The 27,462-nt window shown below is 64.6% G+C and overlaps 3 protein-coding genes across 8 annotated transcripts in view; all 3 read right to left on the reverse strand.

Annotated features, from left to right (window-relative positions):
• Positions 1 to 1,656, reverse strand: CRIP1 (cysteine rich protein 1). The gene is made up of 5 exons (XM_032267606.1): positions 1,501 to 1,656; positions 537 to 631; positions 406 to 463; positions 277 to 322; positions 1 to 130 (listed from the first exon to the last, which is right to left on the reverse strand). The coding sequence occupies exons 1-4, from the start codon at positions 1,538 to 1,540 to the stop codon at positions 282 to 284; spliced, it is 234 nt and encodes a 77-aa protein (XP_032123497.1). The 5' UTR covers positions 1,541 to 1,656; the 3' UTR covers positions 1 to 130; positions 277 to 281.
• Positions 1,657 to 8,370: 6,714 nt separating this feature from the next.
• Positions 8,371 to 13,763, reverse strand: CRIP2 (cysteine rich protein 2). Its single transcript, XM_032267605.1, has 8 exons — positions 13,494 to 13,763; positions 10,091 to 10,185; positions 9,944 to 10,001; positions 9,608 to 9,748; positions 9,456 to 9,524; positions 9,269 to 9,363; positions 8,996 to 9,053; positions 8,371 to 8,907 (listed from the first exon to the last, which is right to left on the reverse strand). The coding sequence occupies exons 1-8, from the start codon at positions 13,534 to 13,536 to the stop codon at positions 8,840 to 8,842; spliced, it is 627 nt and encodes a 208-aa protein (XP_032123496.1). The 5' UTR covers positions 13,537 to 13,763; the 3' UTR covers positions 8,371 to 8,839.
• A 4,032-nt stretch (positions 13,764 to 17,795) lies between these two features.
• The window catches only part of MTA1 (metastasis associated 1), a 54,505-nt gene continuing 44,838 nt past the window's right edge, over positions 17,796 to 27,462 (reverse strand). For 2 of the 6 annotated variants that reach the window (XM_032267613.1, XM_032267617.1), the window contains 12 exons: positions 25,280 to 25,354; positions 24,899 to 24,957; positions 24,211 to 24,326; positions 23,793 to 23,944; positions 23,500 to 23,689; positions 23,188 to 23,277; positions 21,848 to 22,000; positions 21,680 to 21,715; positions 20,138 to 20,149; positions 19,017 to 19,048; positions 18,524 to 18,675; positions 17,796 to 18,451 (listed from right to left, as the gene is read on the reverse strand). In XM_032267613.1, the coding sequence (XP_032123504.1) occupies positions 18,301 to 18,451; positions 18,524 to 18,675; positions 19,017 to 19,048; positions 20,138 to 20,149; positions 21,680 to 21,715; positions 21,848 to 22,000; positions 23,188 to 23,277; positions 23,500 to 23,689; positions 23,793 to 23,944; positions 24,211 to 24,326; positions 24,899 to 24,957; positions 25,280 to 25,354 (1,218 nt within the window). In that variant the 3' untranslated portion in view covers positions 17,796 to 18,300. The remainder of the gene's footprint in view (positions 18,452 to 18,523; positions 18,676 to 19,016; positions 19,049 to 20,137; positions 20,150 to 21,679; positions 21,716 to 21,847; positions 22,001 to 23,187; positions 23,278 to 23,499; positions 23,690 to 23,792; positions 23,945 to 24,210; positions 24,327 to 24,898; positions 24,958 to 25,279; positions 25,355 to 27,462) is intronic. The other 4 variants (XM_032267615.1, XM_032267614.1, XR_004265287.1 and 1 more) reach the window with 4 other exon arrangements.

Genomic DNA, 27,462 nt, shown 5'->3' on the forward strand with positions numbered 1-27,462 from the left:
TTTTCCACGTGTTCAGGTTTATTGAGGACATTAGGGGCTACAAGGGAGCCCTGGGCATCGGGGGACAAGGCCTGGCATTTGCTGGACAGTGAGTGGCCCAGCCAGCGGCCAAGGATGGGGTCTCCACCACCTGTGCAGAGAGAGACAAGCACAGACGTGAGTGCAGCGTGCACGGCCTCCCTTTGGACCCCATGAGTGGTCAGGCCTCCCTGGGAGGGGGCATCCCCAGCCCAAGAGTAGAACCAGGGGGCAGGACAGGGGTGGGGTCCTACCTACCTGGTTTACTTGAAAGTGTGGCTCTCAGCTCCACCCCGCCCAAAGCCTGCAGAGAAGGTGGAAAAAGTCAACAGGGAGATGCAGACTGGGCTGTGGGGTGGGCAGGGACACAAGGCACGGGGCGCATACCTTTAGGCCCAAACATGGCTGCGTAGCAGGGATGGTTGCAGTAGGGTTTGCCTTCGTGCTGCAAAGAGAAGGGCCGTGAAGGTGTGGTCCCATCACCCCTGGGCCCTGCCACCAGGGCGGGTCCCACCTACCTCAGCGTGGCCGCCGGAGGTCAGCGTCTTCCCACATTTCTCACACTTCAGGCAAGGCCGATGCCAGTCCTTGCCCAGAGAGGTCACCCTCTCGGCTGCAGAGGCACAGACAGGCCCCGTGAGACGCTGGGGGACTCCACGCACACCCACCGCTGGCGTACCCACCTCTTGCAGCCAGTTCTGCCCAAGCCCTGTGCACTGGGGCTCCATCCTCCCAGCCTGGCAGCCCACCCTAAGGTCTCAGCCACCTGTCCCATGAGGACAGAGCCATTACAACCAAACAGCGCCAATCTCCAATCCCCAGAGCCAATACAACCTGCCTGGTGCCTGGGCCACTGGGGGGTGCGGCCCTGAGTCTTGCTCCTGAGGGCTGGGTGGGGCTGAAGGGCGGGGCCCAGGGTCAGGGGTCCGGGCTGGGTCAGGAAGGCCTAGGCCAGGCTGCCGGCTTTTAGCCGCCGGCCTCTGTGGTGGCAAGGGTGGAGCCTGTGGGAGCCCTTCTCCAAGGCGAGGACAGGGGTGACTTCCCACTTCCTCCCTCCCCTCGGGGCGCGCGCGCGGGGCAGGAAGGCGGGCGTCAGGGATCGCGCCCCGGGCGTCAGTTTCCGCGTCTGTTTCTACTTTGCATTGGGAGGCGCCGCCCCAGGCTCGCGTTCCTTCCAGCCCCACGGGTCCCCCACCCAGGGTGCGCCCGAGAGGAGACGGCAGAGATCGTAGGGCCCAGAGACGGGGAGGCTCAGAGCCAGAGGCGGCCCGCCGAGCGCAGCGAGACCGCGAACCGGCAGCGATCGTGCGGCCTTCGGACGCAGGGGTCTCCACCCTCCTCCCAGGGCAGGCGCGCGCCAGGCTAAGGCCTCTGCTCCGAGGCGGCGCCCAGGGGACCCAGCGCCTCAGTCCTCCCGAGGAGCCCCCAGCCCCGTCGCCCCTCAGCGGCGCCTCCTCGCGGGGCCGGCGTGCGCGCACTCACCGAAGTACACCTCCTTGTTGCACTTGGGGCACTTGGGCATGGCAGCTCCGGGTGGTGGCGGCTGGGGCGGGAAGGGCTGCAGGCGCGAGACTGGGAGGGTCCGGCCAGGTCTGCGCCTTTCAGAGCCCCCGGGACCCCGCCCATTGGAGACCCCGCCCCTCGTGCCCCGCCCCCCAATCCAGGACTTGGACCCCGGGGACCTCGGATCCAGGCCCGCGGCCCGAGAAAGGTCATCTGGTCCACCCCCTCCTTCAGGCTGGACCCAGGCCTGACTGAGGACAGAGCAGAGGGCCGTGGGACTCACTGACGGGGCGCAGCTCCTCCGGGAGTTCAAGCCGCGCCCCTAGCCCAGCACTGTGCTGTCGCCCGGAGCCAGGCTCAGGGCAAAAGGCTCCCCCGAAGCAGGAAGCCCTTCTCCGCCCCCGGCCCCACCCCGCCGGCACCTGCCCTAACCCCAGATCTGGGTGGGCCAGGACTGGACCAAACACTTCTAAATGCAAAGAGATGCAAAGCAGCCCACGCTGATCCTGCCCTCGCCAAGACGGAGGGCCGGGGACAATTGCCGGAGAGTCCCCGCTGTCGCCCCCACTGAGGAACCCACTCTGGCCTTCCATCCCAGGCAGGGTTAGGAGGCCGCCCCCCTCAGCCCCTCACTCTGGAGGGACATCCCCGCTCTGCTAGCTCCCCTGATCTCCACTGCTCTGAGAGGTCCATCTGACCGCAGCGGGAAGGTCCCCGGGGAATTCAAAAGCGGGGACTCCCACGGAGTGGAGCCGCAGCTTGAGGACCAATGGCTTCAGGAGCTGGGGTTTGCGCCCTGGACAAAGGAGAGTTCGGCCACCCCCAGGCTGGCTGGGAGATGCTCGGCCGGGCGCTGGGAGGGCCCTTATCTCTGCAGGAAACGCCCAGTTTGGCCAAAGCGGTCCAAGTCCACTGCCCAGGTCGGGTGGAGGCTGACTCCGGTGCCAGGCAGAGGCTGTCCTGCCTTGCCCGCCCGGAGATTCAGGAAGGCCAACGGGGCCTGCTGGCCCTCAGGCTTGTGGGGCGGCCCTCCGGCCAACCAGCCAGCCTCACGACGGGGGCCAGGGTCAGGCTTTGGGGTCAGCCCACCAGCCCCCTTTCCTCTCAATGGGCAGGGGAGCCCTCTCTCTACAGGCCCTTCACCTCCGAACTTCGTGGAGCCCCGTGCCCAAACTCCCACAGCACGGGGGCTCCTGCCTTTCCTCCGTGCCCCCATCCCTCGGGTCAGCCATGTCAGCTGTCATCTCATCTCCCCTTGACCTCCACCTCTGGGCCTGTGCCAGCCCTGTCCCCCGCCAGGGGGTGCTGGAGACCATCGTCCCAGGCCCCAGGAGCCCCGGCTTACCCCTGGTGGGCACTTAGCCCTAACTGCATCTGTGAGCCCAACTTCACTTTCCCTGAAGCCCACCACCCCACCGTCAGCCCCTCCAGGCTTGCCCTGCCCTGTCCACCAGCAGGCCCCAGCTTGGGGAGAGGACAGGAGCGACATGGCTGTAGGATGGCCGAGGCACGGGTATCTGGCGTGGAGGCCACACTGCAGAGACCCCTACCGGCACATCAGCCAAGGCCACATCCTGCTCACCCCTCCTGGCATCCCCCTCTCCAAGGCCACTGTTCTGTCCCCGACTGGGGCTAAGTCCTGGGGTCTGATAGGACATTCCACAGGGGCCCATTGGAGCCCTCCCCTGCCCCATTCTGAGACCCCTGAGAGGCAAGGTTTCCAGAGCAGGGGTGCACTCCTGCCCTGCAACCTTGGAACCTGTCTCCAACCCAGTGAGCCTCGAAACCCACTCTCGGGTCTCGGCCCACCGGACATCTCCACCAAGTCTGGGCACCATGGAACAAACCTGCAGACAGGCAGAGGCACTGAGAAGGGGGAGAGGCCAGGGGAGCTCACACGGTCTTGGGCAGGCCAGGGGCTCTGTCACTGCACTTCCCCTGGGGTGTGTGGTGCCCACAGGCTCCAAGGGTGCCCAGCACCACCATCCACACCCCCACCAGGATAACATACTCTGGGTGCAGAAGTGTAGGACGGATACCTGAGGCACACGTGTGCCTGGTACCCTCGGGCATACCTGTGTGTGGGTGTGTCCATTGGTGGGGTCTCTGGGGTGCCTGAGAGCATTTGTCCGTTTCTGTCAAGCCTCCTCCCCAGCCCACCCCAGGTGGGTGCCTTGTGGCTCATGTAGGGACATTGGCCAGGGCAGATAAGGACAATGACCCAGTCCTTGTCCTCCCCTCCACCCCCCCCAGGGATGGCCCCTTCCCCCACACTCTGGACTCTAACCTGCCCTGCCCATGGGGAACCCCCCCACCTTGAAAACCAGGGTGATGAGTCCCTTCCTGGCCTTCCCGGCTGTTGCTTTCTGTCACCATGGTCACGGGTGGGGTCAGGCAGGGTGGGGGGCAGGATGCCCTCACCATGGGCCACACCTTCTGTGTTGGCTCACAGCAGTTTTTCCACTCAGACACACACACTCACACAGATACACACACTGACACAGACACAGACGTAACACAGAGACACACACACAGTCACAGACAGACAATCCCTGGAACCCTCCCCAAACTTCGGCTACAGAAGGATGTGCCCCTCAAACCCCCTTTCTCCTGCACTCCCCGCCCCCTGTGCTCCAGGGGTGGGGACCCTCCCTCAGCTGCAGGAGCCCACCTTCCAGTTCCTTCCTCCACCTCGACTCCATGTTCACACCATCCCACCCCCAGGGCCCAACCCCTCTGGGCAGGTCAGGGTCCTGCCAGCTTCTGGGACACACCACCCCTGACCGGCCCCAGCCCAGGCACCGGGCCTCTGGCTTCATAAGCTTGCCTGGCTCTCACCTGCCCCGGGGGCACTGATCTGGTCAATGGGGTTAGCCTGACTCCAGCTCACTGGGCTAGCCGAAGACCCCAGCCTCTGCACCTCTCAGCCCACCTTGCAAGATGCTGGTGGCATTTGTGGCAGGAACAAACAGAGGATAGAGTCGTCAGGACAGGGACACAGAGTTCCCCAGCTGCTCACCCCAGGCTGCCTCTATGCCCAGAACATTCCACCACCCTGCACCTGGACAGCAAGAGGGCCCTAGACCTGGGGCTGGTGGGGGCTGCTGCAGGGTTCCAGGTGCATCGAGAGGCCTCCTCTGTCTGCTCAGCCTGTCGTCTGCACACGCCCCTGCACCCTGGCCTGCTCCTGCTGGCCCTTTGGCTGACGCCTGCAGGGGCTGGGGTGTGGCAGCCAGGCCTGGGCTCCAGGAACCACGGTGACAGAGAGGCCGGGCTGGGCCCCACTGTCCCTGAGGAATCCCACCATCTACCTCTCCAGAACCATTCTGCTCCTCTAGGCCCACAGCCCCTCCCTCTGCAGACTGTGGCACTCGCCTTGGGACTGCCCCTCCCTTTCCCTGAAGCCCTCCCCACCACCTCCCACCCCCATGCCCAGGCTGAGGGTGTGGGCAGGTGTGAGGTGCCCTCCCAGGCCTGTCCTGGGCACTCTGCAACCAGGTGCCCTGCTCTGCCAACACGCCCAGCTCAGCCCTCCCCAGGGCCCACCTTCCTGCCCCTCCCCCTCAGCCCGGCTGAGTCTCAGACTCTCCCAAGTTCCCAGGGTCTATTTTCAGCTGCTTGTCTCCCGGGACCCCCTGTCTGGCCTGTGGTCTGGCCCTGGTTGGGTGTGCTAGGTCCAATGGCCTTTCCTGCCCTGGGCTGACCAGTATGGGGTTGGGATGGGACGGGCTTCTCCGACAGGCCCCTCCTGTCCTCTGAGCCTCACCTCCAGCACAGGTGGGAAGGCTGCTCCATTCCTCCTCTCCCAGGGCACACATGGCAAGGTGTGAAAGGAGGAGGCTTCCTCAGCCAGCTCTGCCCCCAGTGGGGCTGCAGCCCTGCCTGGATTCCAGACTGGCCAGATGGGGTGCCCCTGCCCTCCCTCCCTGCCCTTGAGGCTGGACCTGGTACCCAGCATCTTACAGCCTTAGTCTAGGAATTCCAGAGACTGAAATCCCTGCCCCATAGCTGGAACCCACACCCGCACCCAAAGCCCATCTGGCACTGGGCAAAGTGCTGCGCATACCTGGCCATCCCAGTCCCCAGCCAGCCCTTGCCTGTGCCCCGCCCTCAATGGTCTGGAGCTAGGGGCTCACGCACTGGATGATTTCCTGACCATCCACCCCTCAGGCTACCTTGGCCACCAGTAAGCTGGACCCAGGGCTGGGAGGCAAGTGTGCCCTGCCAAGTCCTGTAGAGGGTCGGGGCATTAGTCTCAGCTGTGTGGAGTCTGAAGGGGGGCAGGAGTTAGGGAAGACCCTGGGAGTGGGGGTACTCAGAGCTGATGCTGTGGTCACTGGCCCAGGGAAGGCTGGGCAGGGCCTGGAGGAAGGGTGCTGGCGGCTGGGGCAGGGGCCAGAGGAAGTGGATACGGGTAGCTGCAGGCTGAGCTGGCCCCACAAAGAGGCCTGGCTGGGGGCACCATCAAGGACCCCACCAGCTCAGCTTGGAGTGGGGGGTACCTTGGGGGGTCGTAGCCAGGAGGCACAGGAAGATTGGATGGTGGGGGTGCAGCTGAGGAGCAGGTGAAGCGGCACAGCTCCCAAGCACAGCTGGGCTCCACAGAGCAGCTTCGGTGTGAGCTTGGCCCCACAGGGGCACCAGGGCCTCATGGATTCCTGGACTTGGTTCCCAGGGGTTTTGATGGGGAGGGATGGAGCAGATGGCATTTCAGAGTCGCCTCACAGGCTGGGCATGGGTCCAGGTCAGGGAGAGTGAAGGCTGAGGCAGAGCAGTCCCCGAGGCAGGGACAGAAGAGGAGGCACACCCAGGGACAAAAGTGCCCATTCCAGATTCCCTCCCTTTTAGGGGTTGTCTGGGGCTGTAGGCACCCAAGGAAGCCCCTGGCTGGCAGACAGCTGGGGGGGAGGGGATAGCTTCCTGGAGCTGGAGACAGCAAGGGAGCCCTGTTAGTGTCATGGGCATGCAGCCACCCCCAGCGACACCACCCAGCGACGGTTCAGACAAACAGTAGCTGCAACTGCCCTGGTTTCCATGACGATCACTTGAAACAAACACAGCAGGCCGGCGTCATCCTCAAACCCGCCCCACAGGAAACGGTCCTGCCCCAGCCAGGCCTGGGGGCGGTGCTGCCGTCCCGGCGGGTCAGGGGCTGATGTCTGGAGGAGACCCCTGCCCACATCATCCCCCTAACCAACCCAGGTGGGTCTTCTAGCACACAAATGGTTCTCCCACCCTCCCCCACCACCACCCAGGTTTTAGGAAAGGGCACATCGCCCACAACTATCCTCACACATAGTTTCCACTGGAGGCTCCCAAGGGAGGAGGACCCAGCTGAACCCTCGAGTCCCCCCACCCCACACCACAAGCAGAAAGCAGGAATTTCCCATGCAACCCTGGGAGCCCGCCACAAGGGTGGAGATGGGCACTCCGGGAATTCTGAGTTCTCCCGAAACAACCCCTCCCACACCCCTCACAAGGAAGCCTTGGCCCGGCAGGAGGGAGTGAGCTGAGGTCTGGAGCCTGCCTGACAACCCCTCTCCCTGGGGTTGGGAGTGGCCATCCCTTCCGTGATGTCAGGCCCTGCATGTTCTGGCCAAATTCTAGGTGGGAGGAGACACAGTGGCCGAACAGGGTGCCTGGCTGGAGAGCATCTGTGGCATGGCTGGACCCGAGCCAGCCCAGGACCCACCAGGATGTGGTGGCTGCTCTTGGGACAAAGGGCCCTGAATCCAGGCTCAGCTCCATCAGAGCCCATGGACTGGAGGGTGGCCAGGCCAGGGGCTGTGCCAAGGGCTGGGAGCAGGGAAGAGGCATAAAGCCCCGGTCGCCCTGTGGCACTGAGAGCAGGGGCCTGGAGGTGGACAGGTCTGAGTGCCCCGCATTGCTGGAAGGGCAGAGGCATCTGCGGGGTGGCCCCGGGGCAGGGCTAGCCGCTGCAGAAGGTCTTTGCATGACTGCCTTGTGCTGCCAGAGTGGAAGAGCACGCCCTCTAGTGGACACCCGAGGAGTGGCGCATACGGAAGGCTGACGCAGCCGCGCAGAGTTGGGGGGAGGGGAGGGCTCCTTGGAGCTGCCAGGGTCCCTGGATGAAAGGGCAGAGCCTCGACCACTGAGTAGGCCACGGGCGAGTCGGTCATCACTCAGACCTTCACCAGAACGGGAAGGGATTCTGTCCCTGGGCCACACTCCAGGCCAAGGCAGGCCTATCCACCAATGCCTGTCCATCACCCTATGGATAAAAGCTAGAAACAGCCAAGCTAAGACCCTCTGCTCCTGGCTCTGACCACAGCCCCCAAAGCCTCCTGTGCTTCCCAGTCCAGTCCTGGGCTGCCGGAGACCTCTTCCCCTCCACCCTTCACCAGCTTCCCCATTCTCCACCCGGGACCCCTCCCTGCTCCCCTGCCCCATTGCCTGCAGAGCATATCCTCTGCTCTCAGGGCTGAACCCTCTGGCACCTCCCAGGCTCCACAGACCAGGCAGCTCCGGGCTCTTAGGCCTGCTGTTGGCATTTTCAGGTTCCAGGGTCAACTTTCCTCCAGGGCTCTGTCCTCCGTGGACACCACCCTCACCAGGCTTCCTACCCTCTTTACCTCCTCCCTGCCTGGCATTCTTGCTTCCTCCCCATTTGGGGAGGGGGAAACCACCACCCAAACCAGGGACCATGCTCTCTGCCCCCATTCTCCCTCCTCCTCAGAAACATCCCAGGGCCCCACCCCCACCATCACCCTCAGGAGGAGGGCCCAGCCCACCAGCACCAGACCCAGAGGTGCTGACTGGGAGCATGCATGGGCCTCAGAAAGGGACACGGTCTAGGGTTTGCAACCTTTCCACAAGCAAAGACAATCCTGCAATCCTCAAACCGTTTATTGACAGCACAAGGCTCAGCGGCAGGTGAGCCACGTGATGGTGTGGAGTGCTTGTGGGGCAGTGTGCACACCAAGCAGGGCATCCCGGAGGGGCGAGCTTGGCCAGGGACACGGTGAGGGCGTGACCATCACCCAGGAAGGGAGCATAAATAACAGTGGCAGGTGGGTGGGCAGCAGGAGAGGGAGGGAGAGCAGACAGCGCCACAGGGCCAGCAGGGAAATGCTGGGACAGTCACACAGGGGTCAGAGGGTCACGGGACACCCAGGCATGCCAGAGGGGCGGACACAGCAGAGCCTCAGGGATGGTTGTGGCCCTCTACCCGTGGCTGCCCCTTCTCCAACACGCCCTGGGCTTGCTATCGGACTGGGCGGCTGGGCCCTCCCCCAGAACCAAGCAGGGGGCCCCTCAGGGTCGGGGCACAGGTAGGCCCATGCCTGAAAGCCGTGGCCTAGGGCTGAACCTTGCCTTCAGGGTCTCGGTCATAGATGTAGCTGCCCACGGCGCCGGTGTTCACGCCTGCGGAGGAAGGCCGCTGTGATGGGTGGAGGTAACAGGGCAGAGGGGAAGGCGGGGGAACACCGCAGAGCACCCTGGCCACACTCACCCTTGGGTCCGAAGAGGATTCCATAGCAGGGCTTGTGGCAGTAGGGCTGGCCATCGTGCTGCGGCAGAAGGTGGGTGTTGAGGAAGTGGTCCACAGACTCCCCCACCCATCACCCGGAGGCTTGCAGAAGGTGCAGGCCGGCTGGCGTTGGGGGAGAGGCATGCGCGGCTCCCAGCAGCATCTCCCACCCCCACGCCCTCCTGGCACTCCTCACCCTTACCCCCTCCAACATCCCTCCCTCTGTGCCCCCAAGCACCCTCGCACTCCCCTCACCTCCGCGTGCCCGCCGGGGGTCAGCGTTTTCCCGCAGCGCTCACAGCGCAGGCAGGGCCGGTGCCAATCCTTGCCCAGAGATGTCACCTTCTCAGCTGGGAAGGGAGAGTGGTTAGGCTGAGCCCGGGGGGCGCAGGTCCGGGGACTGGGGCGGGGAGCCAGGGCCCGCGGTCTGGTTGGCACTCACCAAAGTACACCTTCTTGCTGCAGCGAGGGCACGTGTTGGGCTCCCCAGTGAACGTGGTGACGCTGGAGGCTGTGGGGTGCAAGAGTCAGGGCGGGGCGGGGCGGGGGTCCCCACAGCCCCCAGCCACAGCCCCCAGCCCGTGCCCAGCCCACCTCTGCTGGGCCCCTTCGGGGGGCCGCTCACTTTTCGATCCTCTGCTCGCGCCACGGGGACTTCGATGGGGCCGGTGACCTGCGGCCCCTCCGCCAGGGGCTTCTCATAGATGTAGGAGCCTGCACCCCCGATGTTCACGCCTGCGGGTGGGGGCACGTGGGGTGGGGGCCACAGCCACCTGATGTCTCAGAAAACGGCCCACTGGGGCACTAGGCGTTCCACAGTGGCTGGGAGTCTGGGCTGGGTCTATGGCAGCCGCAACCCCCACTCCCAGTGCCAGCACCCACGCCCCTCCCGGTGGGCCCCAGGGCAGGCAGTGGGCAGCCGCGGCTCACCTTTGGGTCCGAACAGCGTGGCGTAGCAGGGCTTGTGGCAGAACGGCTTCCCGTCATGCTGCAAAGATACACAGTCAGGGCCTGCCCGAAGGTGGCGGGAGTTGCGACCCCTCCCCCGCCCCTGCCCGCACCGCACAGGGGGCTCACCTCAGCGTGGCCCCCGGGGGTCAGCGTCTTGCTGCAGCGCTCGCACTTGAGGCAGAACTTGTGCCAGTCCTTACCCAGGGAGCTCACCTTCTCGGCTACACGGGAGGGCAGAGGAGGGGTCAGCGCGGGGCGGGCCGCCCCCAACTTGGTCCCCACCTGGCAGCCACCACCCCCATGTGCTCCGGGCATTCTGACATCCAGGGAGTCCCCGCCAGGCGCCCCCCTTCCACATGGCAGGCCCTGCACTCCCTCTGGGTCTCATCGCCCCCAGCCCCAAACCTGTTAGAACTGCCTTCACCTTCGAGGAGGGCTCCGGGGCTGCCCCATTAATCCCCTCAGTGCCTGTGGTGATGGGGCCTGTGCCTGGCCTGCCTTCGCTCAAACACCTGCCTCCCCCCCACACACACACACCTGCCTCCACCCACACACACAACTCCCTCCCCTCCACACACACACACACCCCCACCCCCCCACACACACACAAACCTGCCTCCCCACACACACACACCCCTGCCTCCCCACACACACACACACACCTGCCTCCACACACACACACCTGCCTCCCCCCACAAACACCTGCCTCCCCCGAACACACCTGATTCTCCACACACACACCTGACTCACACACACAGCTGTCTCTCCCCCACATTCCCTCAAACACTTGTCTTACACTCACAGACCTGCCTCTCCGGTGCACCTGCCTCCGATACACATGTGCTCTCCCCCTCACACCTGCCTCACACTGACTCGCCCTTGATCCCCACCAACTGGGCTCTCATGGGGCTGGCAGCACCCCGACGCTGAGGCAAAGGTGTGGCCCCAGAGCCTCCAGCTCCCTCGTGGGACGGCCAGGCCCCGTCCCCGTGGGGCCTCCAGGCAGGACCCTCATCTGTCTGTAGCTTCCTTGTTCTAAGAAGTCCTAAGCTCTTCCCCCACCGTAATGACCCTGGCTGGGGAGGAAGGTCTGAGGCCAGCTGCTGAGGGTGGGGGATCCCCGTCACTGCCTCCCACCCCTGCCCCCTGTGCTGGGGCTGCTGGGCTGCTTCCCAGTGGACGGAAGAGGAGCCTCCCCAGGGAGCCAGGCAGGAAGAGGTGGAGGGGGGCAGGAAGGGCCCAGTAGAGCCGGAATTCTGAAGGGAAGAGGCCAAGCTTCAGGCCTGGGGGGAGGGAGTGTGGAGGACGGGCCCGCCCTGCCTGGCAGAATCTGGCCAAGTCCCTCAGGCGGCCGAGGACCAGTGGCACTCCTGGGTCCCTTTCTTAGCAAGTGGCTGGCACCCCTTGTCTGGCAGACGTTGGGGAGGAGGATGAGGCTAGGGCAAAGCCCACTCTGAGAGGCGCATGGGAGCTGCTCCTGGCAGTGAGATGGGACCCCCAGGTGGCCTACAGGTGCAGGGCCATGAATGCTGGCTCTCCATGGCCCTGGCACAACCCTCTGGGCATGGCCAGGGCCAGCCTCCAGGACGCCAGCCCAACCGCAAGGCTGCACCAGCTGAGAGCCCTCAGACCAGAACCACTCCACTCCACTCCAGGAAGCTGGGACACAGGCCAGCAGGTCCCCACCGGGTCCCAGCCAGGGCAGGCGTGTCCCAGTGGCAGCAAGGAGGTCTTGATGGCTATCGGCCCTGGCAGCTGCAGCCCAGGGCTGCCGGCACCACTCCGCTCTGGCCATCTCTGGGACATGGGCCAAGTGGGGGCAGGGAACTGGCTCTCAGACCCGCTGGATGGGTCGATGGCCACACAGCACAGGTCCGAATTGGGAACACAGAATCAATTGGGTCTAATGGTTCGGAAGAGCCGCCTGCCCGCTCTGGCCTGCCTGGGCTCTGGGCAGCATCCTCAGTGCACTCTGATATCCCAGCCTGGGTTCCACTGAGGTGTGAGTTTCGGGACAGCCTGGTGTGGGGGTGGGCAGGATTCCGGACCCTCGTCCTCACAGTGCCTCCAGGGCAGGACAGAAGCCAGCTGCATCTAAAGCGCCTTTGTTTTCTGCTGAGAGCCTGGGCCGGCCGGGCAAGCACAAGGCCTTTCCGGGTTGTCCACAGGACTGTTGGCCAAGACCCTGGAGAGCCCAAGCTGGCCTGGCCTGGGGCAGAGTCATGGGCAGCTGGACTGCAGGAGGGCCCTAGGACCATCTCCCACCCTAAGCCTTGCAGAGACACCCCTCGCTGGGACAGGGACGGAGGACTGAGCGGGCTCCAGGCGAGGCAGCCGGAAGCCCCTCGGCTCCCAGCCACGCCAGAAGCACTCCAGGCCAAATCCGGTCCCTCCCCAGTGCGAACAGCAAACAACAACTTCACTCAATCCCCTCCAGCCCGCGAGCGAGCCAGGGAAGCCCAGTGGCGGCCTTCCCAGCAGCCACGCAGCATTCCGGGTCTGGGGCCATCAGGGCGAGGGCCTTGTTGGTGGCGGCCCTTCTCTCTGCTTCACTAAGTCTGTGCACCCCGTGCAGCAGCTGGTGGGTAGGTGGGCACGGACCTTACCACTCTGGAGAAGGCAGGGCAGGGAATCAGCCAGGAGGAACGGGGTGGGAAGGGCACACCCAGGCCCAGGGAGTGAGCAAGCCAGGAACAGGGAGCGCGCCTCGGGGAGGGGCTGCCGACCGAGGGCGCCCGGCGAGACATCCCTCCTCCTACCACCACCTGCATCCCGTCCAGGGCTGTCCTGACCTTGAGGAGGCAGGGGTCCCGGACGCCTGGGCTGCTTGAGCATAACGTCCCTCTCAGGTTCGCGGGGACCCTCGTGTCACACCCGCCCCGCCCTACCGCCGTGTGAAACTCCTGGGGAAACTCGCGCCAAGGGAATGCGTTGGGACAAGCAGGAGGCAGAGGCCAAGGTCGCCCCCGCTTGGACTGAATCCCGACAACAGTCCAGACCCGGCCCAGCCCAGCTCAGCGGAGCCCGTAGGGAGAGTTGGGGGTCACTGTTCCCGGCCACGCCGGCCCAGCCACGTGTTCGCGGGGCAGCGAGTGTGGGGGGTCCAGGAGGAAGGACCCATGCCCCCGGGGGCGCACAGAAGGCACCCAGGGCGCACTGCCCCGCCCAGCCCCGCCCCATCCCGCGCCGTCAGAGGAACCGGGGTGCGTCCACTGCTCCCCGTGCGCCCCCCAAACCCCAGCCTCATCCCGGGGGACCACACGCCCCGCCCGGGTGGTCCCTGCCCCGCCCCCACAAGCCGCTTCGGGGTTCGGGTGTGGCCGCCCCCGCTTCCGCGCAGCCCCACCCTGTGGCTTCAGCCGCGTGGGCAGCGCGGCCAGCCATGCTCCGGGACGCGCATCCTCCGGCCGGGGCCGGGGCCCGGGCTGGGCGCACCCCGAGTTACGCCGCCACTCTGCGGCGGGGGACTGGCCGCGAAGGGCGGCGGGATGCGCAGGGAGGCCGCGCGCGGGCTCGCACTCGCACTCACCGAAGTACACGGTCTTATCGCACTTAGGGCACTTGGAGGCCATGGTCGGTGCGCCCGCTCGGCCCGCGCCCTCCGCCAGCTCTTCTCCCGGCCGCCGCCGCCCGCGCCCAGCCCCGCCCGCCCGGCTGCCCGCGCGCCCATTGGCTCCACGGCCAGGGCGGGGCCTCGAGAACCCGCCCCCCTGGGCTGGGGGCGTCGCGGGGGGGCGGGGCGCACCTGCCGGGGATGGCGGGTGCGGGGCGGCTGGGCAGGGCCTGGCGCCCCTGCGCCCCTCGTGCTGGAGGTGGCGTCTACAGGGGCCCGCCCGGGCGACGGCGGCGCAGCCCGCGCCCCGGCTGTTTCCATGGTGACGTCGGGGCCATCTGGCCGGGCCATCCCAGGGGCCGCGGGCGGGTGCGGGGAGCCGGGCCCTCGGCTCGTGGGGAGCCCTGGTGATCTGGGCCTGGGGTCCGCCACGCCCGGCCCTGGGCTCCCAGGCTGCGTTCCGCCGCGGGAAGGAGTCGGCGGGCTCCGAGAGGACCCCACCCCCACCCCGCAGCGCGCCGCGCCCGCCCCTCTTCCCTTTGTTGCTCGGTTACCATAGCAACAGGCGCGCCGCGGGAGCGGAGTCGGATTCCCGGCAGGCGCGGCCCCGACCCCAGTCCGGGTCTCCGGGCCCCGCCCCGCTCCCGCCGGTGCCCGCGCCCCGCCCCAACACTGTCTGTGGTGCTGAAGGCTCCTTGGGTGGAGGGCAGCGCTCAGGAAGGAAGGCGCCGCCACCTCCAAAAACAGCGCGAGAAGCTGCTGGAAGGGGTGGGGGAGGTCGGCCTCTGCCTCCGAGGCCGGGAAGGGGCGGCGGGCACCAGCGCCAAGGAGCTCGCGCTAAAGGCGTCCTCCCCAAGACTCCCACCCAGGGGTGGCCGGGCAGGTGGGGGGAGGTAGGAGGGGAAGGAGTGGGCGTGCCCACTGTGCCCCGGGCTGGGGCAGACACTCCAGTCCCTTCTCCCGCACCGCCCAGGACCAGCTGCGGGCCTCCCGGCCCTGGCCTGACTTTCAGAGGTCAGGCGGGACATGGAGGGATCACGCCAGTCACTCCGCCGCCACACCCCCACCCCGGCCTCCTCCCAACCAGGCCTGCCAGATCTCTCCCCACTGTGCTGCCTCTGCCCTGAAGCCCCGCAGAGCCTGGCCCCAGTCTGGGAAGTTCCACACCCACAGGCTTCCTGGTGCTATGTCCCCGTAGCCCCTTCTCGGAGCCTCCAGGCCCCAGATGAGCCTCGGACTTGGGAGACAGGCAGTTCCCAGAACCCCAGTGATCAGGCCCCATGGGGACAGCTGGCTCCGGACGCCCTTCCCCCAATGTCTTGGAGGCTGTGGGCTGGGCGTGGAGACCTGCCTCGTTTCCTCTGCGTGGTGCACCAGATGTCTGTGAGCTGACCAGTGGCCCTTGGTGCTCCTGGCCCAGGCCTTCATGGCAGCCCTGGCCTGGCCCCCAGGGCAACACCCTCCTTTCTTGCACATACACCCTGCAGCCACTGCCATTTCCATGGTGACAGCAGGCCAGAAACATGACCCCCCACCCCCATGCCCGACTGACCAGCCTGACCAGCTCCCCCTCTGCACTTGGGACCTGTGCCAGCCAAAGCAGAAGACGGCGAGGAGGCGTCAGCCAGAACCCTTCCTGGGCAGCCCTTCCTCCCCAGCAGGCCCAGGGGTCCCTAGCAGCAGTGCCTTGCCCAGGCTGGATTCTTGGGGGCCACTGGCAAACCCTCTCAAGCTCCCTGCCCCGTTCAGCCCAGCTTGGAAGCCTGGGGCTAAGCCATTACCGTTCCTGACTTGGCCCCACCTCTGCTCGCTGTGGGGCCTGCTCTGGAGGACAGGGCCCTTCTCAAGGGAGAACACCTGCCCCAAGTCCCCCACCCTGCCAGAAGAGTGTCTGGGGTGGAGGCAGGCCCCTCCCAGGGTGGCAGCAAAGGAATGCCATTTGGCACTGGCCAGGTGCCCTGGAGACACACGGGGGGTGGGGCAAGGAGTGTCCAGCTGCTGCACTGCCCTCACCCCAGCCACAGTCCCTGGGCAGCAGCCAGAGGCTCCCTGATGCGACGGGCCATTCCGGGCCTGGCAGGCATGGGTTGGGATCAATGGGTGCAGAGCCATGGCCTTGGTCTCCACCTGTGAGGCTGTGGTGGGTCACAGGCAGGGGCAGCAACAGAGCAGGACAGGCCCCTAGTGGAGAGGGGGCCACAGTACACAGCGGGTGTGAAGGGAGCTGGCAGAGCCAATGGCTGTGAGTAGGGCGGCATCACGCTCCCGGGCAGCAGTGGTCTGGTGCCTTCTACCATCCTGTGACACCGGCAGATGATAGGCAGGGCCCCCACTCAGCTCCACTGCAGGGAAGCCAGGGCTGGGCAGAGCGGGGGCCAAGAGGCCCCTGGCAGGGAGGACTGGAGCTGGCAGGACAGGCCTCCAGGCATGAAAGCACGATGGCCTTGCCACCCTGAAACAACCCTGGCCCTGGGGAGCTGCAGCCCTGCGGGGTTGCTGGTGCAGGGGGCAGGCTGCTGTCCCATCAGCAGGGAACGGCCAAAGGAGGACACAGCAAAGCTGGGAGACCCTAACCCTGCTCCGCCCAGCCCGTGCCCTTTCTAAAGCTGGGAGACCCTAACCCTGCTCTGCCCAGCCCGTGCCCTTTCTAAGCCCAGGTTGAGACCCCTGAGCAGCCCAGGCCCCATCCAGCACAGGTGGCCAGAGCCTGGCCCTGGGAGGACATTGAGGCCTGGGTGTCTGGCCGGGGAGGGTGTCTGGCCGGGGAGGGTGTCTAGGGTGGGAGAGGACCCCTCTTCTCAGGGCCTTCCTGCCCTTGGGACAGAGACCAGGACCTGAGACACCTCAGTCCACATGTGGACTCCAGAAAAGGACAGGACTGGGGGTGGATGAGTTGCTGAGGCCAGCATTGTGGGGCAGGCCTTGGACTGGGGAAGGGGGGTGGCACTCAGGCAGGCGAGGGGGCTGGGGCCTTCACAGAGACCCTGCCCCTTCCTCCAGATCCCCAGGGCTGGAAAAGGCCTCAGAGGCGGCTGTGTCCTTCATGAGGTCAGGGGACTGCTCTCCCGGCCCCCATGACGAACTACAGACAAGTCTCCTCAGATTGTGGGGTCACTTGGATGCAGGCTACAGATTCCAGTTGGCTGTGGGGGTGGGGGTGTGTAGTGCAGCCAAGTCCCCAACCCAGTCCTGTCACTGCTGGGCCCCAGCACAAATTCCCAGGGGAGGCCAGGACGCCTCGCTTATCTTTGTCTTCCAGGAGGCAGCAAAAGTGGTTTCTATTTTAATTCCCTGGCTGAGAGATTACTGCATGACAGCGCCTGGGTGGGCTGGGTGAGCAAAGGCACAGCTCCAGGGAGAGGCAGAGGAGCCACCATCCCCGGGAGAGCCTGGGTAGACCCCTGCTGGCCCGAGGGGTGGTCTGCAGCCAGGCTATCCACGGGACCCCTCCTTCTGGTGGCCTGGCCTGTCCCTGGGCCTGCAAGTTGGGTGCCCAGGGATGGGCCAAGCAGGGCCTCTGAGAACATGCTTACTGAAATCTGAGCAGATTCTCACTGTGGAGAGCGCACACCTGCTGGGGGCCGCAGCTCTGGGCAGCAACCCTCAGGCAGCTGGGGCCAGGCTCTGCATAACCAGGAGCCTGGGCCCCCAGCTGGAGCTCTCCAAGGCCTCGCTAGCCCAGCTGTGCCGGCTGCCCTGGTGGGAGGGAGCCACGAGCCCCAGGGTCTTCAGCAGGGCCAGCTCTGCCTGGTAGGGGGCAGCGCCATGCCCACCACTGCCGCAGACACAAACGCACACACACAACAGTTTCAGCCCTGCTCTACTGGGGAAGGGGGCTGAGCCCTGAGACCCCTTGCTGCCCCTTGTGGAGGTAGAGGGGTCATGCCAGTCACTCCGCCCCCACACCCCCACCCGGCCTCCTCCCACCCAGCCCTGCCAGACCTCGCTCCACCAGGCTGCCTCTGGCCTAAAGCCCTGCACAGCCTGGCCCCAGTCTGGGAAGTTCCACACCCAAGGCTTCCTGGTGCTATGTCCTAGAAGCCCCTTCTCTGAGCCTCCTGGCCCCAGCTGAGCCCCGGACTTGGGAGACAGGCAGAGGGCACTGTGCCAGGCCCGACAGTGAGAGCAGCAGAGCCTGAGGCTGGGTGGCTCTCCAGGGACCTCCTGCTCCAGGGCAGAGGCACAGCCAGGGCTGCCCGTGGAGGGTGGGGGCCCCAGGGCCTAAGTCAGGGAGAGGGACTGGGAACAAAAGACAGGGAAGGACCAGCTGGTTTTTTTCTTTTTATAAGATTTTTTTCTTTGTTTTTGTTTAATATGAAAATTACTTGAAAAGACAAGGGGCCAACCCCGCCAGGCAGCTCGGCCGGCCGCACGATCCTAACATTCCAGGTGTAAGTTACAGAGCTCAAGTTCATCTACAAAAAAAGTAATAAAAATAAAATTTAAAATGGCACCTTCAACAGAACACAACAAAACCTTAGGGCCCGGCCTCTGGGCAAGAGGCCCCACAGCACAGGGGCACGCGTGGGTGGCCCCTCATCTCCGCTCCAGCCGAAAAGTAAACACAAAGCTAAAACCACAGCTCCTCGGCGTTCGGGAATAAGTTAGCCGCGCTTCTTCCTCTCCTCCCCCAGCGTCCACCGAGGAGCGCGTTTCTCTGCAGGTGAGGGCGGGAGGTGGGGCACTACCAAACTGAGGGGGCGGGCAGCGGGCTGGTTGGGAAGGGGCCGCGTGGGCTCTGGGGCGGGCGAGGGGCGGGGGCGGCTGCAGGCTCGGGCAGCCCCTAGTCCTCAATGACGATGGGCTCGTCGTTGACCGGCGCAGGCGGCGGTGGCCGCAGCGGCAGGGCCTGGCTCTGGCGCAGGGCAATGGGTTTGTAGGGCCGGCGGGCAGCACGCTTGGTTTCCGAGGACGAGAGCAGTTTGCGGATTTTCCTGTGGGCAGAGGTGGCGGTGAGGGCCGGGACACCACTCGGAGCCCACCCTCCTGCCCCACGAAGGCCCCACCTGGTCTCCTCCGTGGCCATGTAGAACACGTCATCTGGGGCGTCGATCCAGTTCATCCGCCGCCGCTTGACCGGGGGCAGGGAGCCCCCCCGGATCAGGCGCACTTTGGTGGGGTAGGACTTCCCGTTGAGCAGGAGGTTCCGGCTTGGTCCCTGCAGAGGGGGTGCGCTTCCTGGGCAGCCGGCCGAGGGCCTGCTCCACCTCAACCTGCAGGCTCCTGCTGAGCGGGACTCCAGCCAAGGCCTCCTTGTGACCCCCCCCACCCCCACCCCATGAGTTACTAGCACTCCCGCCCCGGCCCAGGGCGGCCCTGAGGGCTGTGTGGCCCACACCGCTGGCCTGGCGCAAAGGCCACGGCCCCCACATGCTGCAGCCCCTCTGGTCCTGCCAGGCCTCCTGGAGGCTTCCACGTGGCACTGGGCAGGGCCAGCGACCCCCGAGAGCTTCCCAAGGGTGAGCACGTGTGTGCCATATCATGGGCTGTCCCTCTTACCATGTGCCTGGACTGTCCGTGGTTTGCCAGACCTGATGAGAAATGGAGATGAGAAATGAGGCTCAGAGAGCCCTGCACCCCCACCACCCACAGCTGCCTTGGCCACCCCGGGACAACGGGCTGGGGCCACCCGCCAACCAAGCCACAGCCCACACCCGGGACGGGCCTGGGGGACGTGGGGCCTCGCCTCCCCAGGTCCTGGGCCGCCTGGTGGCCCCATTGCTCTCTGGTCGGTGAGAGACACATTGGCTTGAGCTCCACGCAGGAGCCCAGGAGCCTTGGATGTCACAGCTGCCTCTGCACAGGGGCCAGGCCGCCCACCCACTCGCCTGCCTGTGTAGAGACAAGCAAAGCCTGGCACGGCTGTCAGTACAGCAGTGGCACAAGCCCCTCTGCGGGCAGCCATGCTATAGGCCCTGGTCCACCAGGAGGCCGGGCTTCTTCCCAAGGCTCCGAGCTGCCTTCACTGGCCAGGTCCAAGGCGTCAAGAGCCACCAGCCCCGGCTGGCAACTCAGGTCACCACCCACTGCCCCTGCTGGGCCCCAGCCACCCTGGCAGGTGCTCGATGTGGGGTGCCAGAGGCCTCTGAGTTCCCACAGTAAGGAGCCCAAGGGGCACTGCGGGAGCCGGGCCAAGAGGCAGGCCATGCTCCTGGTGACCCCCAGCCAGGCCCAGGACCTTCGCTGCTATCTCCCGCTGCCCTGCCTGTGAGTGTGAGCGTGGGCACATAGAAGCTGGTCTCAGGGCGGCCCGGCTCCCAGCAGGACCAACCCGGAGAGGACAGGATGCCATACTCAGTAAGGTGCCAGGCCTGGGGGCACTGGAGCAGCCTGCCAGCTCCAAAACGCTGCTCAGCTGAGGCTGAACAGAAGTGGCCTGTCCAGTCCTCCCCACCTGCAGCCACCCCTAGCTTGGGGCACTCCCCTAGGGGCCAACTTGGGCCCTGGAGCCCTGGGTCAGCCTTTCCCTACTAGCTGGCTTAGCCCTGCCGGCAGGGTGGGGTGGGGGCCCAGGTGCCTGCTACGTAGCGCCCCTGAGCAGCAGCAGCCACACCTCAGGGGACCTGCCGTGAGCCAAGGCCCAGTGCCCAGGGCTGGCCACTAGCACAAGAGCTACTTACCCAGGTAAGTGCCTACCAGAGTGGTGGATGGCAGAGAGAAGAAAACACATGCTTTAGGTTAGTGAGCCGCACGCACCATCTGCAGACCCCGCAGGTGGGGACAGAGCAGGGGCAGCTGGCTAGGTTAGAACGCCAGGGCTCCATGCAGTGGGCAGGCAGGGCCTTGCCTGAGCTCAGCTCACACCTACCCAGGTTAGACAGAGACCCCACCCCGTGTGTGCCAACGCCCCTGGGAGCCGTCTCCACCCAGTCGGCCCCTCTCCAGCACCGGGGTCCTGGCCCCACACGTCAGGACAGGCACTTCCTCTGTGGCTGAGCCCTCTGAGCCCAGGGCCCTGCCCAGCCAGGCGGCGTGCAGTGGCATTCCCTCATGAGCATGGTACGGCTGGGGCTGGAGTGTGAGGTGTGGAAAGTTCAATGGAAATAAATTGGCTTTGATCTAACCTGCTGCTTAACCGCTTTTTACAAAACAAAACGAAACTCGAAGATGCCTGCTGACAAGGACTCCCTCCTGCTTCTACCAATGTTCCCGACGGCAGGCGTCCCAGGAACAGCCAAGTAAAGCCAGCCCAGAGTGTGCTGGTCTGGGCCGGTGTGGCCAGGACTAGGCCATGGGGCAGCCCCATACCAGATGGCTGGGCGGGTGCCCCACAGAAGGAGGGCGGTGGGGGCCTGGGGCCGGGACAGAGACACCGCTGAGGGCTGGCAGATGGAGGCAGCGGGGACAGGTGGAGATGGGAGCCCAGCACCTTACCCCATGGGACATGCCTGCCAGGGTGCCCAACAGCTTTGAGAGCGAGCTCTGAGGGAACAGGGCTGGCTGGGCTGGATGGCCACTGCCCACAGCCGCCTCCGGGTCCCCAAACTGGCCCTGCTGCCCTGGCCAACACCCTGAGTGAAAGCTGCCTGGGGAGGGGTTGCAGGCACATCCACACTGGCAGGCCCAGCACCCGCACACCCGGCCCAGGCCTGGGTGCACCCCAGTCCCACACGCCTGGCCTCCCCATGCTGGGCTTGGTCCTATCTGCTCTTCCCTGAGGTTCCTGGGGTCCCATAGCCCCTAATCCAACCAACCGGCACAGAGCACCGAACCCATCACCCGACAGAAGGCGTTGAGGCTGGGTGCAAGCTCAGTTGCCCACAGCCTGCCGGACACCCTGACTGTCCCCACTGTCCCCCCGCAGGCAGGCGCACGAAAGGATTGCAGGCACAGCACAGGAGGCCCACGAGCTGAGGCTGGCAGCATGCGGGCAGTCACAGCACGATGGCAGACAGTGCAGGCAGGGCGACAGGGCCACACGTGCCAGGACAGTCCACTGACGGGGTGCGGGGCCAGGGGACCGAGGGCCACATGCCTGGGCTCGGTGGGGGGGGTCTCAACAAGGGACCAGTGGCATTGGGAGGAGTGGGGGGACTGGGCCGTGGCCTGGCTCCCGTGGACTGCCCCAAGCATGGGCCCCGGGCCGCCCGCCGCGGGGACACACTCAGCAGCACAGCACAGGCATCACGGGCGCAGCGCCCGCCCATGGCCCCAGGCCTTACCCCTACTGGGCATCAAGAGGCGCTTCTTCATGTTGCCTGGCAGCGCCGGGGCAGGAGAGAGGGAGAGAAAACAGCGTCAGCACGCACCACGGTTGCCCCGGGTGGGTGACGAGAGCCACACTCACTGGGCAGGGCAGGCCCGGACTCACCGGGTGAGGGGCCACTCACCGTCCACCCCGTTGTGCTGCTCGTAGCTGCGCTTGCCCAGGATGGTGGGGGAGCCATTGTTGATGACGGGGGTCGCCTTGGCGGGTGTCAGGCTGCTGAGCACACTGGACACGCTCTTCACGGGGTCAGGCTTCGGGGGACGGGGGTGGGTCTCTGCCGGGAATGACACAGGCAGAGCAAGTCACCTTTACCCAGCAGGGCGCGGGCAGGCAGGCAGCCTCCAGCCCTCATGGTTCCAAGACACCACCAGGAACTTGGCCCCATCCTGACTGGGGTGGACGTGAAGGGGTCATCACAGAACCAGGGGCCCAGGAGCTCCAAGTGCCCTCTGCAGGGGCATGCCCAGGCCAATCCTGCACCCCAGGGCTTCCAGGGAGTAGGAAGACTGCCTGGCAGTGCCCAGGCCCCTCCTCCCGCAGCCAACAGGTTCCAGACACCGGCCCTGAGCACAGCACGCCTATTAACCAGGCTGGCTGCTGCTCAGACCGCGAACCGACCACCTGGCCAGCCTAGCCAGGAATACAGCTGCTGAGGGCCAGCCCTGACACCAGCCACCTCTTCCCACAGGACAGGGGCCCACGACCCTAAAAAGCGGGCAATGCCAAAGCCACTTGAGTATGCAGAGCACACTTAGCTCAGGGCTCTGGAATGTGCTTCCCAGGAGTCGCCCCTGCGTCGGGAGGGCGGCCGCACAAGCCCACTCCAGCCCAGCACACTGCCCCTCACCACCACTGACGTCTGGCCCAGCCCCCAGGCTGCTTCTGGCTGGGCCAGGGTAGCTGGCTGAGGTTCTCGGGTGTCCTCAGACCCTCAAAGGCAAGGGAACCCTCATCCGAGGCTGCGGGCCAGGTGTGCCCCTCCCCCTGCCCAGGCCCTGCAGAGGCCCAAGTGCTGCCCCTGTGGTGTGGGCATGGCTCAGGAGTGTACTCCCTGCAGGTAACAGGTGCCACTCTGCCTCAGTGTCATTACAGGCATGGGTTTACCCCACCCAAACCCCAGACCTTCAGGCCCCAGGGACGATCAGAACACAGGGACCAGGCTAGGAAGGCTGGCAGGGAAGCCCCCTGGGTGTGCCTTGAGGAGGCTGGCCCCACAGAAGACAGGGTGGCAGCCACTCCGCCTGGACCGCATCAGGCCCCAGGAGCAGAGATCAGCCTGGGTCCTGGTGGGTCTGCCTGAGGCTGGCACAGTGCAGAGTACCCCAAAAGGACGGTTCCAGGCCCGGGGGGGCTGTCCAGGAGCTGCCGGCTAGAGAAGGCTGGGAGCACCCGTGCATGAGCTTGGGTCAGAAGCTGCCCATAGGCAGCACCAGGAGCCCTCCTTGCACCCGGCCTGCTCACCGAGATACCGGAGCACAGCTTCCAGCGGCTTGCGCACCGCCTGCTTCAGCACCAGTGGGCTCTGGGAGGCTTCGGGTAGCCGCGCTGTGCCTGCAGGGACCACACAGCGTGAGGGGTGTGGTGCCCCAGGGTGCACGGGACCCTGCCTGCGCCTTGACCTGGGAGCCCTCGGGGGGCTTGGCCACACCAGCACCGGAAGGAAATGGGGCTCCCTGGTCCAGGACTCCCCTTGGGGCTGCGGGCTGGGCCCCAAGGTTGCTGCTCCTCCCACCACCTGTAGGAACAGCGTACGTGGGCGTCAGGGTGACTCACACTCGGCCTTGATGGCCGCGCTGTTGATGGGCAGGTAGGGGTGCCTCGCGGCGTGCCACGGGCGCAGGATCTCACGGCACAGCCGCCGGGCAATCCGCGTCAGCTTCGTTGTGTGCAGATAGAAGGCCTGCCGGGTCTTCATGGCAAACTTGGGGCTCCCGCTGCTCCGGGCTGGGAGGCCATGGGGACTCTGCGGAAGGGGGCGCAACCGCCCCGACACAGTGCCATGACCGGGGGCCGAGGCCGCAAGGCAGACACGCCCGCAGCCGGCAGGGCGGGCACCCCCCCCTTACCATGTTACTGCGGTTTGGTCCTGGCCTCTCTCCATCTAACCGGGTTGGCATTTTCAAGCCACCATATTTCTTCCAATATGTCCAACAAGATGCGCAGAGACGACACTGCATGTTAGGGGGACCCCAAGAATACCACTGGTAAGACTGTGTGGCTACGGACAACAAAGTTGGAAATAGACGGATTCTTAAGCAGAACCAGCGATGTCAGAGGATTCCCCGCCGCCCCCACGCCCGCCGCCCCCACCGCCAGGCATCCCACACATGTCCCCGAGGCCTTCCCAACCACACCCATGGGATGCAGCCCCCATCGTCCGTGGGCCTCTCCCAGGCTGGGCCATGCTGGAGCCCTCAGGGCCAGCACAGGCACCACAGCCCACAAGGTGGGCATGGGGTGCCCCCGGCCTCCCAGGGCACTTACTGTAACAGCTCTCGCAGGCCCGGCCAGCCCCAGGGCTCTGGCCCGGCGCACCCGTGCCATTCACCACACCGGCCTTGACGTTGTTGACGCTGATTTGGTTCGGATTTGGCTTGTTACTTAGAGAAGGAAAGGAGGGAGGAAGGAGTTGCAGGCGCACAAGCCTCGAGGGCCCATCTGCCCAGCACACACCGCGGCTGACCACCTCGCCCAGAACCACGTCCTCGAAACCCTCAGCCGCGGCTGACCACCTCGCCCAGAAACCACGTCCTCAAAACCCTCAGCCACGGCTGACCGCCTCGCCCGGGACCACGTTCTCGAAACCCTCGCCCCTGGTGGGGATCTTCCTTTCTCCCCTTTCAGTTCCTGGAAGTGGCTCCTGCTGAGGTCTGAGCCACTCTCCAGGCCCCCAAGCTCCTCCCCAGCATGGAGCCCAGCTCAGGGATTGAACCCTGGCAGTGTGTGTTGGAATCCGAATGCCCCCTTACTGACCAGGAGTCCAGGACAATGGAGGCATGGCCACTGTGTCTGCAGCCAGAGCCACCAAGCCCTGAGCCACCCTCCTGGGGGCTGCCCCAGCCTTCCCAGCCTCTGAGTCCGAACTTCCCTGGGACCTACCTGGCCCCAGCATCCGGTGCCCACCCTCCCTGAACCCCAGGGCATGAGGACAATGGCTGTGAGGCATACTTACTAGTTGGGAATATAAACTTGCTTTAACTTGCTCTCAGCTTCAGCTGCTTTCAAGCGTTTCTTAAAAGAGAAGGTCAGAGGTCAGTGGGCCAGGCCCTGGTGGGGGCTGCAGTGCAGACAGACTGGAGGCCACAGGGAGGGACACCAATGTCTCCCCAGTGCCGTCTCCCCTGGGGAAGAACTTTGTGAAAAGAGCCCAAGAGAGGGAAGGAGCGGAGCCTCAGATGCCCAGGCGTGGCTACTGCGGGGACACAGCCAAGCCGGGGGCTCCGGAGCCTGCCCTCCCTCCCGCCACAGCACTGCACCCCACCTGCTGTGGACAGGATGGGCGCGGGATGTGGAGGCGGCAGGCCCTGGGCACTGGGGCGGCCAGCGGGCTCACCTGCTGCACGTATCTGTCAGTGGTCTTCCACATGTAGTAGTACTCGATGATGCTGGTGAGCGACTTCCATGGGAGCTGGCAGGAGGAGGCGTGTCACACAAGCAGGAAGGGGCAGGAGGGAGGCACGTCACATGGGCGGGGATGGGCTGCGGCCAGAAGGCCATGGAGGGGACGGGAGGGCAGGGTGTGCATGGTGCCCTGAGGCCAGGCTCCTGGGGCAGGAGGGTGCAGAGGGCAGCTGAGAGGCAGGTTCCCCCCACCAGGTGCCAGAACACTGTGACGCCAGGGGAAGAGGAGCTGGCACAGGGTCAAGGTCGAGACCCTGCCAAGTGGCACTGACAACCCAGCCTCCAGCTCAGCCTTCTTTTTTCTTTTGAGATGGAGTCTCACTCTGTCGCCCAGGCTGGAGTGCAGTGGTGCAATCTTGGCTCACTGTAACCACCGTCTCTCAGGTTCAAGTGATTCTCTAGCCCCCAGCCTCCTCGGTAGCTGGGACTACAGGTGCCCACCACCACACCTGGCTAATTTTTGTATTTTTAGTAGAGACAGGGTTTCACCATGCTGGCCAGGCTGGTCTCGAACTCCTGACCTTGTGATCCACCCGCCTCAGCCTCCTCAAGTGCTGGGATTACAGGTGTCAGCCACCGTGCCCGGCCATCTCAGCCATTTCTTGAAGTTGTACTTTATCTTCTCCATACTCTGAATTTCCTACAACACCCCTTTTCTTGGTTAGAGTTTAACTTGGCTGGGTGCCATTGCTCACACCTGCAATCCCAGCACTTTGGGAGGCCAAAGTGGGTGACTCGCTTGAGCCCAGGAGTTCAAAACCAGCCTGGGTAACATAGCAAAACCTCATCTCTACAAAAATTTTAAAATGAGGCGGGAGAACTGAGGCTGCAGTGAACCGTGATTGAGCCACTGCACTCCAGCCTGGGTGACAGAGCAGGACCCTGCCTTAGAAAGAGTTTAACTTGGCCAGGTTCAGTCACTCACGCCTGTAATCCCAGCACTTTGGGAAGCCGAGGCAGGTGGATCACGAGGTCAAGAATTCAAGGCCAGCCTGGCCAAGATGATGAAAGCCAGTCTCTATTAAAAATACAAAAAACATTAACTGGGCATGGTGGTGCATGCCTGTAATCCCAGATACTCAGGAGGCTGAGGCAGGAGAATTGTTTAAAACTGGGAGGCGGAGGCTGCAGGGAGCCGAGATCGCGCCACTGCACTCCAGCCTGGGCGACAGAGCAAGACTCTGTCTCATAAAAAAAATAGAAAGTTTAACTTTACAACTTCCTTCTCCCATCTCCGTTCTTTCTATATCCTACTTGAGGTTCACTGCTCGTATTCATGTGTTTTTCTGCTTTTGTACACAGTGGCATATAAAGCTAGGAAGTTCCTTTTAGTGCTTCCTTGGCTATAATCCCAACAATTTCAGATTGAGTGTTTTCACCAAGATCATTCTCTAATATTCTGCTATTGTGTTGGAGGCTCTATCTTAAGCTTTTAGAATGTCACCTTTTAACATCTAAGAGCTTGAGTTTTTTTCTTTCTTTCTTTTTTTTTTTTTTTGAGATGGGGTCTCACTCTCGCCCAGGCTGGAGTGCAATGGCATGATCTCGGCTCACTGCAACCTCTGCCTCCCAGGTTCAAGCGATTCTCCTGCCTCAGCCTCCTGAGTAGCTGGGATTACAGGTGCTCGCCACCATGGCCGGCTCATTTTTGTATTTTTAGTAGACTGGGTTTCACCATATTGGCCAGGCTGCTCTCAAACTCCTGACCTTGTGATTCACCCACCTTGGCCTCCCAACGTGCTGGGATTACAGGCATGAGCACTGCGCCTGGCCCTAGGGCTTGAGTTTTTCGAGTCCAGCACTGGGGTCTGAGGATCTCACCTGAAAAGTTCTCGCTTCTCTGGTATTTACCAACTTGATCAAGGTAACCGACCTTCCACAGACACAGACAACCAAGTGTGCTCTGTGGCTGGGATTTCTCTAAATAACCTGTCTTATTAAATAGGGCTCATATCTTTCCTCAGCCTGGTCCACTGCATCTGCCAGGAAAGAGCAGGGCCAGCTGCTTCCACACGGCCCCCAAGCTGCGGCCTCCCAACCCCATGCCTAGACATAGCCCCCCAGGCCCAGCCTTGCAGCTCTGAGCCTGGACACGGCCCCCAGCCCCCGCCTCCC

The sequence above is a fragment of the Sapajus apella genome, unplaced genomic scaffold, assembly GCF_009761245.1.
Source record: "Sapajus apella isolate SASKATOON/1434 unplaced genomic scaffold, GSC_monkey_1.0 scaffold170, whole genome shotgun sequence".
NCBI lineage: Eukaryota > Metazoa > Chordata > Mammalia > Primates > Cebidae > Sapajus > Sapajus apella.

Excerpts from the sequence above, each read along its gene's own strand:
- CRIP1 (XM_032267606.1), bottom strand. The coding sequence starts at position 1,540 with ATGCCCAAGTGCCCCAAGTGCAACAAGGAGGTGTACTTCG. Across the intron at positions 632-1,500 it reads CAACAAGGAGGTGTACTTCG|CCGAGAGGGTGACCTCTCTG; the intron begins GTGAGTGCGCGC and ends GTGCCTCTGCAG. Across the intron at positions 464-536 it reads CCTCCGGCGGCCACGCTGAG|CACGAAGGCAAACCCTACTG; the intron begins GTAGGTGGGACC and ends TTCTCTTTGCAG.
- CRIP2 (XM_032267605.1), bottom strand. The coding sequence starts at position 13,536 with ATGGCCTCCAAGTGCCCTAAGTGCGATAAGACCGTGTACTTCG. Across the intron at positions 10,002-10,090 it reads CCCCCGGGGGCCACGCTGAG|CATGACGGGAAGCCGTTCTG; the intron begins GTGAGCCCCCTG and ends GTATCTTTGCAG. Across the intron at positions 9,054-9,268 it reads CCCCCGGCGGGCACGCGGAG|CACGATGGCCAGCCCTACTG; the intron begins GTGAGGGGAGTG and ends CTTCTGCCGCAG.